General features: G+C 44.7%; 1 protein-coding gene across 2 annotated transcripts in view; it reads left to right on the top strand.

Moving 5' to 3' along the window:
- The first annotated feature begins 1767 nt into the window (after positions 1–1767).
- The window catches only part of slc12a2 (solute carrier family 12 member 2), a 66904-nt gene continuing 51388 nt past the window's right edge, over positions 1768–17283 (top strand). Inside the window, exons 1-2 of one of the 2 annotated variants that reach the window (XM_023961199.1) lie at positions 1768–2602; positions 16296–16415. In XM_023961199.1, the coding sequence (XP_023816967.1) occupies positions 2069–2602; positions 16296–16415 (654 nt within the window). In that variant the 5' untranslated portion in view covers positions 1768–2068. The remainder of the gene's footprint in view (positions 2603–16295; positions 16416–17283) is intronic. The other variant, XM_023961198.1, reaches the window with a different exon arrangement.

The raw sequence follows: 17283 nt of genomic DNA, 5'->3' as shown, positions 1-17283 counted from the left end.
ATAGTGGGGAATGTGTTGTACCCTGCATTTAAAAGGAATTCAGACCTTTCTTTAAAACAGTGAATATGATGTCATTGATTTCACAAAGTGAAAATCTAATCAATATGTGTCAGTATGTTATGACAACTATTGATGAATCCACTGTCTTCTGAAAATGAAAACACTGATAGTTTATTAAAAAAAATATTGAACTACATTTCTTTGCTAAAATTGTGTTCTATATCCACCAATCTGGTGAGCATCAATACACACTGGTTTTTCACAGAGACTTCTGGGAAATTTTGGAATTGTAGATCCAGTAGACAAAATGGCGAAGGCACTATGGGTTATACAGGGTTATTATGCTCTTAATAACCCTGTGCTATCTTAGATGACCCCCCCCCCTTCCATTGAGGTGTTCTCCCTACCATGACAAAGGTGGATAAAGGTGGAAAGATTTCATGTAATCCATGGACACCAGTGAAGATCACAAATCATTGAAGAAAAAAGGTTCACAGCACTGTCTAGTGGGTCTAGATGACCCAACTCCCAACATTAAAGTGCCTAGGATAGAACAAGGGTTACATAAACTTTATTAGTAGCAAAGGAGGAACAAATACGAGCTCACGAGCGCCCTCTCATTTGAGACAGCGCTACTTCATACGTCTTTTCAGTGCAGTTTATGTCACATTTTAACACAAAATAAACGACATAAACATCAAATACATTAAATGTCAAATGGAAAGGGATGACATGGAAGAACATTTTGTACAATGAACGTTTTCTTTAATTTGGGGTTGCTAGCTAGCTACCCCTGGTTTTGGTCTGACTGTCTGCTAAAAGGAGGGATGTAATATCACTAAAAGTTGTTCAGGTTGGACTTCAAAGGAAGTAACAAGAAATAGATAATCAATCACTGCTAATATGGCTAAATAATCCCTGATTCATATTTTGGCTGGTTTATTGTTTGGTCTGGTGGTTCTTAGATGAATTCCGGGCTGGAAAACCATATCTGGCAACCCCGATTTTATAAAAATGGTTGAATGAAGCGTCGTTACCTGAGCAGCTGTAAAAAGAGGAAAAGGCCAAAAGAAAAGACGTTTGTTACCAAACTTCCAAAAGTGCTGGAAGACAAAAGAGGAGAAAGAAGAACAGATAAACCCCAAAAGAAGAAAAAGAAAGTCAAGAGTGAGAAAAAGGACAGAAAGGGAGACAAAAGGCAAAGGGGGGCAGAAGATGGTAACTTTAAAGTTATTGTTATTGAAGATGCTCTATATGAGCAGGTAACTGTGAAGTTCTTTATTCACGTGTTTTTGTTCACAAATGATCACATTTACTAAATTCTATGTATTTTTCCATGTTAAAATGATGTGTATAAAATACATATATGTAATATTTAAGTGTGATTTCAGATTTTAAATGCTTCAACACATTTGGATTCTTGACATCAATGCTGTCTAGTGAACAAATAAGTTACTCCACATTTTAACCTACAGATTAATACAACCGCTGCAGAGGCCCCCATGCTGCCTGGGGCCCCCAGACTGCTGGATCCGCCCCTGATGTGAAAGAGTCAGCATCGGGCGGCGGTCCTGAAAGATGAAGGACACGCAGGACACGCAGGACACGCAGGTCCCGCAGACTCAGCGTGACGTCCTGTGTGTCTTCGGTGTGTTTACGTACACACGCACGCATGCTGTCTTATCGCGATACGTGGATCACAGAAGAGAACCCGAATCCTGACATCTCGCGATATCTCGTTCTGCAGGAGTCCAACCTCCTCAGTGAGTATAATAGCAGCGAGGGACTGCAGGGGAGTCAAGGAGGAGCCGCGGCAAGGTCGGCAGGAGCATCTTTCCACCGGAGGACTCGAGGCGGAGCGTCCTGCCTCCAGCGCGAGATTTACAGAAACACTGGATTAAATCCCGCGACAAACGTACCGAGGAAGCTAACGAACCGTCTTCCATCCCCCCGCGCTCTCCGCAGCTGTCTCCGCGGGAAAAGCCGCGTGCTGCCTCCGTTCAGACCAACGTTTGGGGTCTCCGCGAGCTCGGTCCCGTGAGTTTGTCAGGCCCGGTGTGCCTACAGCATGTCGACGCCGCCTCCAGCGCCCTCCGCCCCGGCAGACGCCGCCGTCCCCGAAGGCGCGTCTCTTGCTCCGGATGCGGGGCAGAGGCCGCTGGGTCCGACGCCCAGCCAGAGCCGCTTCCAGGTGGACCTCGTGGCGGAGGCTGCGGGCGCCTCCGAGGAGCGCTCCCCCAGCTCCGAGGGCTCCGCCGCCGCGCCCGCTGCCGGCTCGGAGGCCGCGGCAGAGGAGGCTAAAGGCCGATTCCGAGTGGTGAACTTCGCGGATCCGGGGAGCGCGGCCTCCCCGGAGGCTGCTCCCGCCGAGGGGCTCCAGAACGGGGACACCGTGATGAGCGAGAGCAGCCTGCACTCCTCCACCGGGGGCCCGCACCACTACCACTACGACACCCACACCAACACCTACTACCTGCGGACCTTCGGCCACAACACCATCGACGCCGTCCCCAACATCGACTTCTACCGGCAGTCGGCGGCGCCGCTCGGGGAGAAGCTGGTCAGACCGACGCTGTCGGAGCTGCACGACGAGCTGGACAAGGTAAGACCGGGACCGGGGGTCCCACGGACGCCGAGAGTTCTGCAGGGGCGGGACGCAGATGCTAAATGTCGGTTCTTCGAGAACGGTGACGGTCCCGCCAGTGCAGGTGTGCGGGAAGGGCGGTGTGCCTGCCCCGCGGGACCACCTGCAGGTTAGGCGAGTGACGTCATCAGTCCTTCATGAACCAGAAACTTATCATCGTGGAAGCGGGTTCAACCTGTAAACTGGTCTGGTCCGGGTGTCGAACCACCGGGCTCTGTTTGTCTGCAGACGCGGGAGAAGAATTCTTGAGAATTGTTCTCTAGACTCTCAGGGTTCAGTGATTCTCTCCTCTGGTGTGCAGAGCTGCAGATTTATTCTAAACGGTTCTTTGGGAACCTGAGGGGTTCTTTGGGAACCTGAGGGGTTCTTTGGGAACCTGAGGGGTTCTTTGGGAACCTGAGGGGTTCTTTGGAACCTGAGGGGTCTTTGGAACCCGAGGGGGTCTTTGGAACCCGAGGGGTTCTTTGGGAACCTGAGGGGTTCTTTGGAACCCGAGGGGTTCTTTGGAACCCGAGGGGTTCTTTGGAACCTGAGGGGTTCTTTGGGAACCTGAGGGGTTCTTTGGGAACCTGAGGGGTTCTTTGGAACCTGAGGGGTTCTTGGGAACCTGAGGGGTTCTTGGGAACCTGAGGGGTTCTTTAGAACCTGAGGGGTTCTTTGGAACCCGAGGGGTTCTTTGGGAACCTGAGGGGTTCTTTGGAACCTTACACATGTTCTGCATTTCCAGGCGTCAGACAGAAACAACTCTTTTAGTGAGGAAGGCGTCATCAGCCTTCAGTCATTTTAATGAGGCGGCCAACAGCCAGGACTGTGGTGACAGAGCCGTCCTTCCAGTTGTTCAACACGTTTCCTACACTCTTCTTTGAGTTGTTTTCTATGTGTTACAACGTGCACCTGTGTGTAGCTCCTGCTGTAGCCGCTCAGGGACTGTTGTTCTGTTGGTGCCACTATTCCAAACACAGCAGGCTAACCGTCTCAGGACGGTCCAGGCCCGTGTGTGAGCCGGGCTTGGGCTCACCAAGCCCGGCTCACACACGGGCCTGGTGAATTCTGGGAAGAGCCGACGCCGCTTGGATGCCACAAGACAGTTGGAGCATAACACTTGAGAAAGTTGTGTTAAAATGATTATTTTTCACTTAATACTCTAAAATACTTGCAAACAAAACAGTTTCCACAATCGGCCTTGGTGTCCATGGCTGTGATTGGCTGGATTTTGTGGCTCATTTGGAACACGGCAGAAGAGAGAATCAGTGAAAGGGTTTGGACTGCAAACATCGAGTGTTGTGCTGATATTTCTCCCTGAAGCCTCGCAGGCCAAATGCTGGAGTGGAGGAGGTGCAAAGTCGGCGTGTTTGGTGCGTTTTTATTAGAAGTGCAACACGTAAACATGGTTTCGTGTTTCTCCCTGCCACCAATAAAAAGGAAAATGCTATCCTTGACCTTCATTCTGGAGAGTAGCTTTCACAGTGTTTAAAAATGAAGTGCTATGTGATGAAAAGTTCCTTCCTCAGAGTTGAGAGGAAGAAGACGTGGTTGATGAGAGCATGGTGTCATCACCATAGAATATCTGCAGAGAGTCACGGCTAATGAGCTAAACCACTTTGTAGCTGTGCTGGTTTGAAGGTCAAACTGACTATGGTGGGTTTTTATTCAGTCACCACCAGTTACTAAGTGAAATGTGCAACGGAAATTCCACTGTTCTGATCGATTGGTGTCAGCAGATGTAGTCAGTAATCAATGTGCAGGTCAGAGCACAGAGGATGGACACCTTATGGACGGAGATGTTCCTTTCTGAACCAGCGGACAGGACAACCGTGTCGGGCCTCAGACGTACTTACTTGATATCTTTGATGGAATTGGGCAGTACTTCAGTGAGAATGGTCTGTCCAGCAGCAGCTTTCAGCTCTGTATTGATTAGCAATGGCGGGTCTAACATGACCATGCACAGATGCGTGTTGAAATCATTGTTTTGTAGCTCTGAAACCATCGACTTTTCTATTTTAAACCCTCTTTCTGAAGCTCGGTTTATACTGTTCTTCCTCATCATGCGGCGGCACGTGTCACAGCTGAGCGTCTGCAGTCGGTTTCACATCTCAGAGTGTAAATGACCGACCCGATCAGCCTTCATTCACCTACAGCAGCACCACGCTGCCCGAAACATGTCTACTGTGTTACCTGAGACTTTGAGTTCTGACGGTTCCAACACGCAAAGTACTTCCTGGATAGTTTGACACGGGTCCGGGTTCTAAAGACGGCGGGTTAGGATGAACCTGGAGGATGTCGGGTGGCGTTACTTCTGCCTGCCGTTGTGTTTCAGTCTCTGGTTGTGAGCAGACTGTAAACAGAAACAGGAAGGAAAAGACCTCTGGAGCTGCAGGAGAAAGAATTCTTTTGTCTCAGCTGTAGTAACATGGGCTCAGAGCAGCTCACAAACGTGCACGCGAGCTGTTGAGCAACAGCCTTTGAGCTTTGTGAGAGCGTTTTGACTCTGCTCTCTTCTTCCAAGTTTACATGCGTCACGCAGAGGGTGATGTCACGAATAGCGCAGTAACTGGGTTCCTCTGGAGACCTGAACATGTACAGTCATTAGCCTCCCTGGTTAGCTTCATCATTCAAATGAGGAATGTTTTCTTTAGGGACGTTATGAACAAATAAAAACGTACAACAGTTTCCACTCCGTTTCTCAGGTCTTAAAGGTCAACAGTGGTGTTCTTAAGTCCAGAGGGGCGTAATCCCAACAACCACATAATCCACTCCTTTGGGGTCAAATATTATGAAAATTCTTCATTCTCTCAAAAGTCAGACTTCCAGTTTTTAGGTCACATTCTTGCTTCCAGAATATGCTCCATTTCAGCTGCGGACCACCTTGTTGAGAGACGACATCCTGTTTTCTTTTTTTACCATGCCCCCCCCTCAGTTAGACGCAGCGGCCTGCCTTTTCCCTTTAACACATGGCTGTAGCCGTGATACTACTAGAAAAACAAAGATCACTGGAGAAAAACGCCAAGGTCAACGGAACTGGGAGACAAACGGCTCTGTTTCATGTTCCCTAGAAAATGTACTGAGCAGCAAACGTGGATTAAAAGGAGTTTTGCAGCATTTCACACATGCAGCTTTGAAGCCACATTGGTTCATTAAATAATTACTAAACATTACTGTCCCCTTCAAGTCCTCTGTGGGAAACGGTCCAACTGTTCAAAGAAATGCTCAAATATTTGAAAAAAAGGTCCTCCGATAAAACAAACCAGCAGGAATTCAAAGGAGATCCGTTTGAATTCTGGTTCCTCAAACCATGAAGCATCAATTCCAGATTTTGTTAGCGTTGATTCCTGTGAAAGGCTGGGGTAATGAGGCAGGGCTCACCTCTCTGTGTGGCTCCCACTGGAGATATGCAATCCTCTAAGGGCTGTTTTGATTCATTTTAATGATGATTTTATTCATTTCATAATTTCTCTGTCCTAAAGTGGATCCAGATCCTCTGTCCTAAAGTGGATCCGATCCTCTGCCCTAAAGTGGATCCAGATCCTCTTCATCCAAACTTCCAGACAGAAATTCCTGCTACTGAACAGTTTTCCAGATTCTTGGATTTCTTCCAGATCATCAAGTTAATGAAATCTGTGTCCAAACCAACAAGTAAACTAGAATGAATGTCAAATCCATTCACATGTTAGTTTCCTAAAGTTCTCCACTGTTGTTTTTCCACATCCAGAGAATCCAAAGGGAACATTCTTAGAACATTCTAGACTCTGGATGGTCACATGACTTTATTCACAGTCTGTCCACACTTTGGACTGGAATGATGGACATTGATGACATCACATGTGTGTTGTTGCTGTGATTGGTCGGTTTTACCTTATGGGGACATAAACCTAATGCACCAATATTAATATAATCGATTTATTTCATTCTGAGACGATTTTATAATGTGTAGGTCAATTAGATGAACAACTCTCCTCAGACAGATCGGTCTGGTTGGATCGGAGGAATGTAAATTAATTCATTGATTAATCTGCAGGAAAGAACTGGGACAGCACAGGAAGTGAGCAAACGTCAACACTGCACACACGTTTCCAGGTTGCTAATTCCTTCATGATCAACATGTAAGGGTGAGAATTATCATCTGAAATCTTTGTAGAAACCTCTGTATTCTGCCAAAATGATCATGTATGTAATGCAAAGTACAGTTGCTTGTCTGTAGTGCCACATCCCTTTGTGCTGCCTCCATGGTTTTTCATTTTACGTTGGTGTTCTGTTTTTTTTATCTTCTCCTTAAAACAAAGTTGGCGGCATTCTAACAGCAGTTCTGCCAACAACGTCGGATACAAGCAGCTTTTCATGCTCTTTAAAGTCTTCATGTTCTCTCTGTTTCTGGACCAAATCTGTATGGACTATTCTAGCCTTGTTTTTTTCTATTCATCTGGTACAGCACGTTGTCAAACAGACATTTGTTTGCTCAGAAATCTCATACCTGCTGATGACCTGTTGGGCTCTGCCTCTCATTTCCTCTAAAACGGCTTCACCTTGAAACAGGCACATGTGGACAAAGAGGTTTTTGTCCCGGCACATGATGGACCTCATGTCTGCCAAACTGGTTCCTTGATTAAATGGTACCAGGTGTTTCGGGGTCATTTTGATCCTATCAGAAAGTAGAAAGCCGTGTATTTATTTATTGTTTATGTAAACATCTTCACATGTTCCCAGATGTGCAAGCCGTGGAGTCTTTAAGACGTGGTGGTGAGAACGACAACATGCAGACAGGAAGACCAACAAGGCCAACACGCGTGTGCTGTTTGAACTGCAGCGTCTGCAATGATGTCTGGGTCAGGGTTATGTTTACGTCTTTAGAAGAAATAACCAATCCTTTTCCCAGCTGCATGTGAAAGGTCTTTCTAAATGGCTTTATTGGAATTATAACATATATTCCAAACATCTGATACTGGATCATAGTTTTGGTTGTGGCTTGATGTAATCTACAGACAGTTGGAGGCTGTAAGTTTTCTTTCTACCTGGTTCCTACTATAACAGACTTGGGTTGATATTATGAATATATGTCATTTATATCCAGATAAAGGTTGGGGGGGGGCTGTAGTGTTTGTCAATACTGCGGAGCAAAGGTTCTTGCTTGAACTCCAAATCCTAGACTCCTCCCACATTCTCCAACTTTGCTGAACAACAAGGCTCCTCTCTGTTGTCGGTCCTCACTCGTCGAGCCTTTTACCCTCATGCCAGGCTCCAATAGTCATTTGATTCAAATCTCAGAAAGCTGTGTGTGTGTGTGTGTGTGTGTGTGCGCTTGTGTGTGCGCTTGTGTGTGCGCTTGTGTGTGCGCTTGTGTGTGTGTGTGTGTGTGCGCATGTGCAGGCAGGCCTCAGCAGGTAGAGAACCCCACTCTGGGACTTTCAGTCGGCTGGAACAAGAAAAAGTTGAATGCTGGGATATTTTTTTTAAAGGCGGGTCCCTAGAATACATTTCTGCACTGGGTGCACCTAGCTTTTCTTCTTGGGTGCACCAGCACAAAGGTTTGGTACACACACCTTAACCACATTGCATTGAATGCAGCTGTCAGTATCAACATTAAGGAGTTAAAGATCATGAACTTACAAAGTGGAAAGCACAAATCTTTTATTTGAAACAAAATTTTACAGCAAGTTACATGAAAAAGTTGGTGTTTAAAATGCTTAATTTAATGGAAATTTAAAGTAAAAAAAAAGAATCAAAGTTTAGTTTTTAATACAGAGCAGATCCAGAATCCCTTCATAGGTCCTGATGGATTCTGTCCTGAACTACCATCCATCTCTCAGCTGCTGCTCTGTTGGGGTTTGCAGTTTGTCGTGTTTCCTCTTTAAGGCGCTTCATGCAGAATAAGTTTCAGTAGAAATGATGGACAGACATCCTCATCCAGTCAGTGAGATCCCATAATACCTACCGTTTCTGGTTAATACTTTGTTTTATTTTTAGCAGTCTCCCTGCCGTGTCTCCTTTACAGAACAGTCTGTGTTCAGTTCAAATCCACAGGAACCTTTGAATGCCAGCAGGTCTTTGGTTTTTATTCCATTCTGCTGGACTTATTTACCTCTTTTCCTAAGAAAGTTTGAACTTTAAAATGGTAAAGAAAAAAGGAAAGTGTGAAAATGTGTCTAAGAATAGTGTATGAAGGGTGTAGAGGGGCTTTACAGCCTGAAAACATTGTAAAAATAAAGAAATAGCCCTTCCACAATAAACAAGGACCATGTATTTCAAAGATTACTTGGCTTTATATCTGATAGTTATGGGAAAAAACTAATTGTTTCAGCAATAAAATAATAAAATCTTTAAGTCCTCTGTGCATCAGCGCTCACCACGTAAAGAAAAGTCTTGTAGGTTGATTTCCTGACGCTTTCTTTTGCCTTCTGGCTCTCACAGCTGAGGTTTGTGGAGAACGTCGTAGACCCCGTCATCGTTTTCACCGGAGGAACTTAGCTCATTAGAGCTTGGACATGAATGCATGTGTATTCATCATTTCACATTTGGGGTTTAAAGTGATGTTAAAGGCAAGAATGCTCAGTCATTCTGGGAAAAAATAACATGAAAACAGTGTTTTAAATACAAAATCAACCTTAATGGAAAGGAAATTAAATCAACTAATTTTTTATTTAAGCGGTCCAATCTGGCATATTAACTTTGATTTCCTTCAACTTTATAAGCAGAACTTTGATCTGTTTCCACCACTTGTTCAGAATTTCTTTCATTTCCTGCTCTTGCCGTCCTCTGGATCGGCTCCAACATATGAGCCTTTTTATGATTTATTTGATATGTTTATGACTGTCCTGCTGTTCAGTGGAACAGGATGCTGTCAGAGTGGGTCCTCTGGAAAAATGTGTTAACACTCAAAGAACACCAAAGCTTTGTTTTATTGAACGCTGCAGCTTCTTCCTCGGTTCAGAGATGAAGGACCAAACAAAAATGCCTTTAAGTTCCTAAATGTCGGCCACCTTTGCTGTCTTGGCAGCTTTCTTCCGCCTCCTGCTAAACTGTTTGATAAATCACGTAGACATAATTAATGGGATAATGTGGCTCAAACACAGAAGCCTCTAATGCTGCGTTCACACCGGGCTCAGAAACGCGCTTTTGAGCGACTGCTTACCACGAAAAGTCTATGAGAATGGACGCTTATGGGCGTTTAAAGGCCTGTTCACACCGGGACGAATTTCGCCGGCGATTTTCGCTGACGTTTAACGCCTCGTGACTAAACAAAGGGCACCAATGAGAGTGTGCACACCGACGCGAAAAAACGCCACGCGTTAAAGCGTCAAAAAAAAAAAACGCCTCGGGTTCGTTTTTTTTTTTCGACGCGTCGCGTCGAAATCTACTCGACCAATGAGAATGGCGCTTTTGCTCACGTGTCTGGAGCTTCTGAAGTTACAGTAAAACACAACTTGGGGGCGCTCAAACACAAAACTGCCTTGCTGAGCACACATACCAGCGAAGAAGATAGACGCCAAGTAGCGTCTACACTGCCGCGAAGCAATAATGACGGACATTCTAAAATATCCCCGAACCAAGCACCAGTTGGAGCTACTGGTGCTTGAAATATTCATGTTTTCTTTGTATGATTCTGACAAGCGCGTAAATACTTGCTCTCTTCTTCTGAGTGAAAAGCGACTTTAAGAAGCCTAAAGTTGCGCAGCGCCACTTTGTGTACAGGAGTATTTCTGTTTACATTAAGCGCCATCTAATGTCAGGGAATGAAATTGCATGTTCGCTCCACTCATCGTCAGCGAAAATCGCCTGGGTGTGAACACAAAAGACGTGGCGAAAAACGCTGGCGAATAACGCCTGGCGAATATTCGTCCCGGTGTGTACGGGCCTTAAGGCTGCCGGGCTCAACAGCTCTCACACATTAAAAACTCCTGAGAACGTTTTGTCATCAGTTTTACGTCTGTCTGTGGGCTCTACTTACAAAAACGTACAGAACACGCTTGGAAGTTAAAGCAGGTAAACTTTGACTCCGGTTCAGTGGTGACGTATGGATGGCGTCTCTTGAGGTACCTGCAGGTACATGCAGGTACATGCATGTACATGTACAGACATGCAGGTACATACATGTACATGTACAGACATGCATGTACATGCAGGCACATGCATGTACATGCAGGCACATGCACAGACATGCAGGCACATGTACAGACATGCAGGTACATGCAGGTACATGTATATACCTGCATGCCTGTACATGTACAGCAGGGGTTGACATAGCCCAGAAATTTGCACTGGCCCACAGGGCCAGTAGTTTTTGAAACTTACTGGCCCTGCCTGAAAGTTACTGGCCCGACACCGCGCATAGCGGGACCCGCCGCTCCGCAGGTGCTTGCAACTTTAGGGGGGTCTGGGGGCATGCCCCCCCGGAAAATTTTAATATGGTACAATTTGGTGCATTCTGGTGACACTTATTTCTACACTTTTCACTGACTGAAAATAGACCATATCAAACTTAAATCTGCTCTAGTCTGTTTCAGATGTTTTGAAGAGAGCACTGCAGTGTAGTAGGTAACACTAGTTCAGAAGTTTTCATGGTGCTTCTAACGGCAAATATCGCAATAAATCATAAACCTTAAATGTGTTAGATGGTTCAAGCTGCCATTAGATTGTTTTAACGAATCAAATAAATCCCTTAATGCATTTGACCAATCGGATGGACGCCTTCACATTGTTGACCAATCAGATGGAGCCCTGTTATGTTAGATGTTTGTAACCTATGTCAACGTGGGTCATTTGGAGTATAATTTTTAAACTGGGAATGGTTATTTGGTTATTTTGCTGTTTGTTTATATACCGCAAATTATATCGTTATCGCAATTTTAATCTCTGATATCGCATATCGCGAGTTTTCCTCATATTGTGCAGGTCTAACTGAGATCATTCAGCTAACTAGAAATACTTACTGCTCACAGTGTTGTAAAGAAAAACAAAATTAAGTAGTTTAACATTCTACTGCATTTGAGTCTGAGATTCAGGTATTTGGAGTTGCCTTTGATTCTTTGACATTCAGCTTAAAGCTTAGTGCATACAGTTTCATCTTCAATGCATTCATTAAATATCTTGCTGTCCATACTACTAATTATACCCACTACTCCATCCAACATATTCCTATCTATTCCTGCCATGTCTTCCACATCTCTGACATGCTTCAGTCTCTTCAGTGACGGTGTCGGATTTATAATCAAATGTAATAATAACCCACTGGCTTATGCCTTTGTTGTTGCTGTTTAACATTGTTTTGTATTGAATTGTTACATTCAGTAAAGTTTGAAAAAAAAAAGTAGTGAGCGCGTGCCGCGTGGTGCTCGGCAGTGACAGCCGTGCGCGCGCAGGCGGGAGAGAAGGAGAAGTGATCAAAGGTTTCCCATAGAAACCCTTGAAGTCTGAACACAGGACTAGCAGAAAAACTAAATTATGAAGACGAGGTAAATCTACACGTTTTCGCAAAATTTACTTTATTGAAAAAGGTGAAGAATATATAAACCGTTAGATATTTTAGTGGCCCAAGCGGACAAGTGAAAAGTAAAGTCTTGTGGTCCGCACTGCTCGAAAAACAGGACCGGGCCAGCGGACAAATGGCTATGTCGAGCCCTGGTACATGCATGTACATGTACAGACATGTAGGCACATGAACAGACATGCAGGTACATGCAGGTACATGTATGTACCTGCATGTCTGTACATGTACATACACTAGTATCATGTAGCTACAAAGCTGAGTGAACTCCATATGCTAGAAGCGTGTTTCAAACCAACATGTACTGCATTCTTGAACGCGCCGCACATGCCCGGTTTGAACATAACATAACTCTGACACTGAAAAAATCCCCCTATTTCCATCCTAATTACATTCATATCCATCTTTTCTGATGTTTTTATTACTTTTACATTTTTTTTACAGAAAAGTTACATTTAAATGTACGAGTACATGCTCTCATTTCGTCAGAATTCCTGCATTGAAGCCACACATGCTTTTGCAGAAAATTGTCTTTTCTGTCGTGCATCAAAGATGACTGTTACTGTGAACAACATGTTCTGTGCTCTTCAACTGCCCCTGAGGGCTTTCACACATCACTGCTAATCAAAGGTCATGACCTAGAAACGCAGCACAGTAGTAGTGTCCAACAACACACGGTCGTCCTTGAAAAATGTTTGTGCTCACAGGTTAGTTTCTATCTTTAAACTCCAACCCTCTGCTGATCTATTGGTCTACTGCTCTTTTTATTTTAATTATGCTATTTCTGACCAAACTCAAAAAACGCTTGTTTTCTAGTTTACTGGGCGGGACTTCTGACTCACTCACTCCCCTCATCCCTTTGTTTACTCTCTCTTCTCCTGCTAGCTTACAGCCTCTCACACCCCAAGCTAACGTTAGCGGTGCTACAACAACAGCAGCAACATCAGATCCGTCCATCCGTCCAGTTCTGATCCAGATTCCAGCTCAGACCAGGAAAACAGAGACGGTCCTGGATCTATTGGTCTGCATCAGAAAGGGGCGGAGCATGGAGACTTTAGCCCCGCACAGCGTATTACGTTACAAATACGATCTTTTTCCCAGAGTGCTTCTTTTCATCTGCTCCTGATTCACAATGTATGGAATAAAGAAAAACTCAGAAATGCCCATTCTGAGTAAAATGCCACAATAACGTGTTCAAAACGCCAAAAACAGCATTTTCATTGGACAATAGAGATCTCACCACCAACACGCCGTGACGCTTGGACTGTTTATCTGGTGACAGTGACAAATGGAGGTCCTGATTCTGTCCACTCAAAATAAAAACCGGATTTCTAAAGGATTTTCTTAGCAGAGTTTGGGTTGACTTCTTGCTCAGTCCTGTATATCAGTGTTTTTCCACCTTTCCTGAGCCACGGCACACTTTAACCTTGACAAAAATCCCGCGGCACACCAGCATCCAAAAAAAAAAGAGGAGAAACTCTATAGTCTGTACTGATCTGCAGTCCCTCCATGATCTCACATACATTTTTGTGATAATTGTGGCAGAAAAAGCTGGAAGCTGCAGCTGTTTTTTCTGAACGATGGAATAAAAGATACGTTAAAAGATTTAAAAACTGTCTGATGTGTTCGTTGTGGTTTCAAGACGTTTTACAGGGAAGACTCATTGTGCGCTGAGACACTGTCACTTTAACCCAATGCATCCTGGGAGATGTAGTGATGGCAGACAGACTCTCTTCTCTGATCTTCATTGTATTGTCCACTTGTTTCACGGTCTGACACCGGATTCTGTGGAAAGCTACACCGCTAAAGACGAGCTTTAGCTGGTATTTCTGTTGGAACTGAGAGACTTTATGAGCAGAATCAGAACAAGGAAGTGAAGACTTTAACCACTTCTGATTGGTCAGACTGATGACATGAAATTAAGCCTCCAAGAATGATTGGTGGAGACAGTTAAAGGGGCGGGACTTTTCCCAAAACAGAGCTGAAGCTACGGCTAAATCGCGGTACCGTCATTCTGATCAAAGTGTCTTTAATAGAATCAAATAAACACAAAGAAAAAAGTCTTTTATAATCTTTCATATTCCTAACTACTCAGTGTTTTATCAGGATGTTTGGATGAACACAGAGCTGAAATCCTGGAGATGGGAAATGTTTTTAGATCAGTGACTGAGGTCCATCTCTCACGGCACACTGGTTGAAAAACACTGATCTAGACTAACCTTAGTGGCCGTGGTGCAGCGGTAGGGCGGTCAACCCATGATCGTAATATTGCAGGTTCGATTCCCGCCTTGCACGCTCATGAGTCGAAGTGTCCTTGGGCAAGACACTGATCCCCACCTTGCCTCTGGTGGTAGGCGGGCGCCTGTGTTTGGCAGCGGAGCCGCCACCAGTGTGTGAATGTGTGAGTGAATGTGTGTGTGACTGTAAAGCGCTTTGTCCTTGTAGGAAGAAAGGCGCTATATAAGTATACGCCATTTACCATTTTTGGCAGCAGAGGGCCTACCTTTGCTTCCTCTTAGGTGGACCCAGATGGTTAAATCTGTGTTACAGTCTTTATTTGTCTCTTCATTGCTGCTCCTGCTGCTGAAGGGCAGGGGGGGCACTCGGGGAGGGCTTTTATCGCAGCATGAAATGCGTTTTATAGTCACTCCTTATAGATGTTTCACTGTTTCATCTCATTTTACTAGATTGTCATCAGCCTCACTACATCATCTTCAAAGTCTGAATCTTTTTTATGTTTAGCTTTATGCACAGAAGGTTATTAACACTAGAATTCTTCAATAGCTGATATGTCAAAAAATCATTGATCATATCCTAAACTAACGGGTGGCTGTGCTGCAGCGGTCGACCCTTGATCGGAAGGTTCAAGTCCCGCCTTGCCCATCCATATGTAGAAGTGTCCTTGGGCAAGACACTTGGGCAACCCCACCTTGATGGCAGTATTGGGCAGCGGAGCCGCCATCAGTGTGTGACGGTAAAGCGCTTTGGGCCTTTGAGGACGGTAGAGGCGCCGTACACGCCATTTACCATTTGAACTCCATTCATTGTCCTCTCTTTAACTTTCCCTCTTTGTGCTGTCAGAAACAGAAATGTCACCAAATGTAATTTCACTGCACAGAGTTCCGTTACGTAAACCTCTCACCTGAGAAAAGCAGCTATTTGACTGTTTTTGTAAAATTCAGGATGCGTTTTCCATCAACTTGATCTTAACTACCCAACCAAGACCAAATCAATGAAAGTTTTCTGCTGCTTATTGCCTTGAGGGACATTTCTACCCAGAATGCCTTGATCATCTGGAGATTTCATTCGACCTTCACAACTTCCAGACACCCTGTTCCAGATGCAGCAAAGCAGCCCCAAACAGAACTGAGCCTCCTCCATGTTTCACAGCAGGGACAGTGTTCTTTTGGTTGGATGCTTCATTTTTCAGTCTACCAACATAGAGCTGATGTGCCTTACCAAAAAGCTCCAGTTTCTTCAGATTTTTCTCATGATGGAGGACATGTTTAAAGAAAACTAAGTTTTAAATTGCATAGTTATTGTAGTAGTTATTGTAGTTATTGCGTAGAAACTACAATTAGCGGGGTCAAAGTCTCCCAGCTCCGCCCCTTTCTGATGCAGACAAACAGATCCATGACAGTCTTCTTTTTCCTGGTCTGAGCTGGAATCTGGATCTAAACTGGACGGATGGACAGATCTGATGTTGCTGCTGTTTTTGTTGCACCGTTAACTTGGGGGTGTGAGGGGCTGTAAGCTAGCAGGAGAGAGTGTAAACAAAGTGATGATGGGAAATGAGCGCAGGCTTAACCTTGCACCAACAGTCCCGCCCACAACTCAGAGGTGAATTTCTGATGAACTCCTGCTGAAACTGTCTTAAAAAGACGTTTTTGGGTTTGGTCTAAAACGACATCATTGTTAAAAACGACTTTGAAAAGCGATCAAACGACGATCGGAGCGAAAATTTGCGCTTTGCTTACAACCCCTCTTTAAAAATCTATTCAGATTGAAGTGAAAATAGCAGAAGTTGGATTTTTCTGATGGTTGTTTCAGAAATGTTTGGAGGCTCATGCTGGGACTGGATGATCCAGCATCGCAGGGCTGGTTTACCAGACGGACCAGTTTACGATGGGCAGAATGAGTTTCACGGCTGATTGGACCCTTCCTGTCTCTTTGTAGGAGCCGTTTGAGGATGGTTTTGCCAACGGCGACGAGCTGACGCCGGCTGAGGAGGCTGCGGCTAAAGAAGCAGCTGAACCTAAAGGAGTGGTCAAGTTCGGCTGGATTAAAGGGGTTCTGGTGAGTCAGCCTAGTGGTGTGGATTTTTCTTCTGTGTTAGGATAGTCTGATCTATTTAGTAACTCCTAATGATGTGAGCTCTACAATACGTTATTTGAATCAAAGGAAAAGCGTTGAATCCTAAGAAGAGGTTTCAGTGGGATAAAGATGAGCTCCGGATGAGAATAAGTCACTAATCTGATAGACAACGCACAACCTCAGGTAAACGTGGAGGGACACGGCGGCCCATACACACAATCACAGTAAATACACAATGGTTGTGTTTGCAAAGCCAGAATGTTGCACACATTCATTCTCATTCTTTATTTCTAAATCCCAGACATTGAAAAAAAACCTTCTGTTAGCATCCAGGCTAAAAGTCGTCACCTCATTAGGATGAGGAGAAACTATTTGACACTCAGGCCAGAGAAGGACTTGGAAGCAGCTCACATGGTTGAGGCATTTCAGGTTTGTTCATCTGAACTGCAGCCTCTGTAAAGCTCAATGACGGGCCTACAGCCGGATGGCGGTTATGTCTGTGTCCGAGATACAAACCAACACCCAGCTGCTCCTTTATTACCTCCAGAAAAGCCTCTGAACTTTTATGGTGTTGGCTTCCAAAAAACCTTCATGAAGGGGGGGGGGGTAGGCAAAAGCGCAACCAGGTTAGATTAGAGCGCAACGCAAGAATCTGCCATCTACATTGGGAAAAAACTAATGTGTGTGTTTTTATGCATGTGTGTGTGTTCATTCAAAAGTGTGTGTGTTCATGTGTGTGTGTGTTTATGCGTGCATGTGTGTGTGTGTTTATGCGTGCATGTGTGTTCATGTGTGTGTGTGTGTTCATTCAAAAGTGGGTGTGTGTGTGTGTGTTTATGCATGCATGTGT

This window comes from Oryzias latipes, chromosome 12 (genome assembly GCF_002234675.1).
Source record: "Oryzias latipes chromosome 12, ASM223467v1".
In the NCBI taxonomy this organism is placed as follows: Eukaryota; Metazoa; Chordata; class Actinopteri; order Beloniformes; family Adrianichthyidae; genus Oryzias; species Oryzias latipes.
This window is presented reverse-complemented; position numbering and strand designations above follow the sequence as displayed.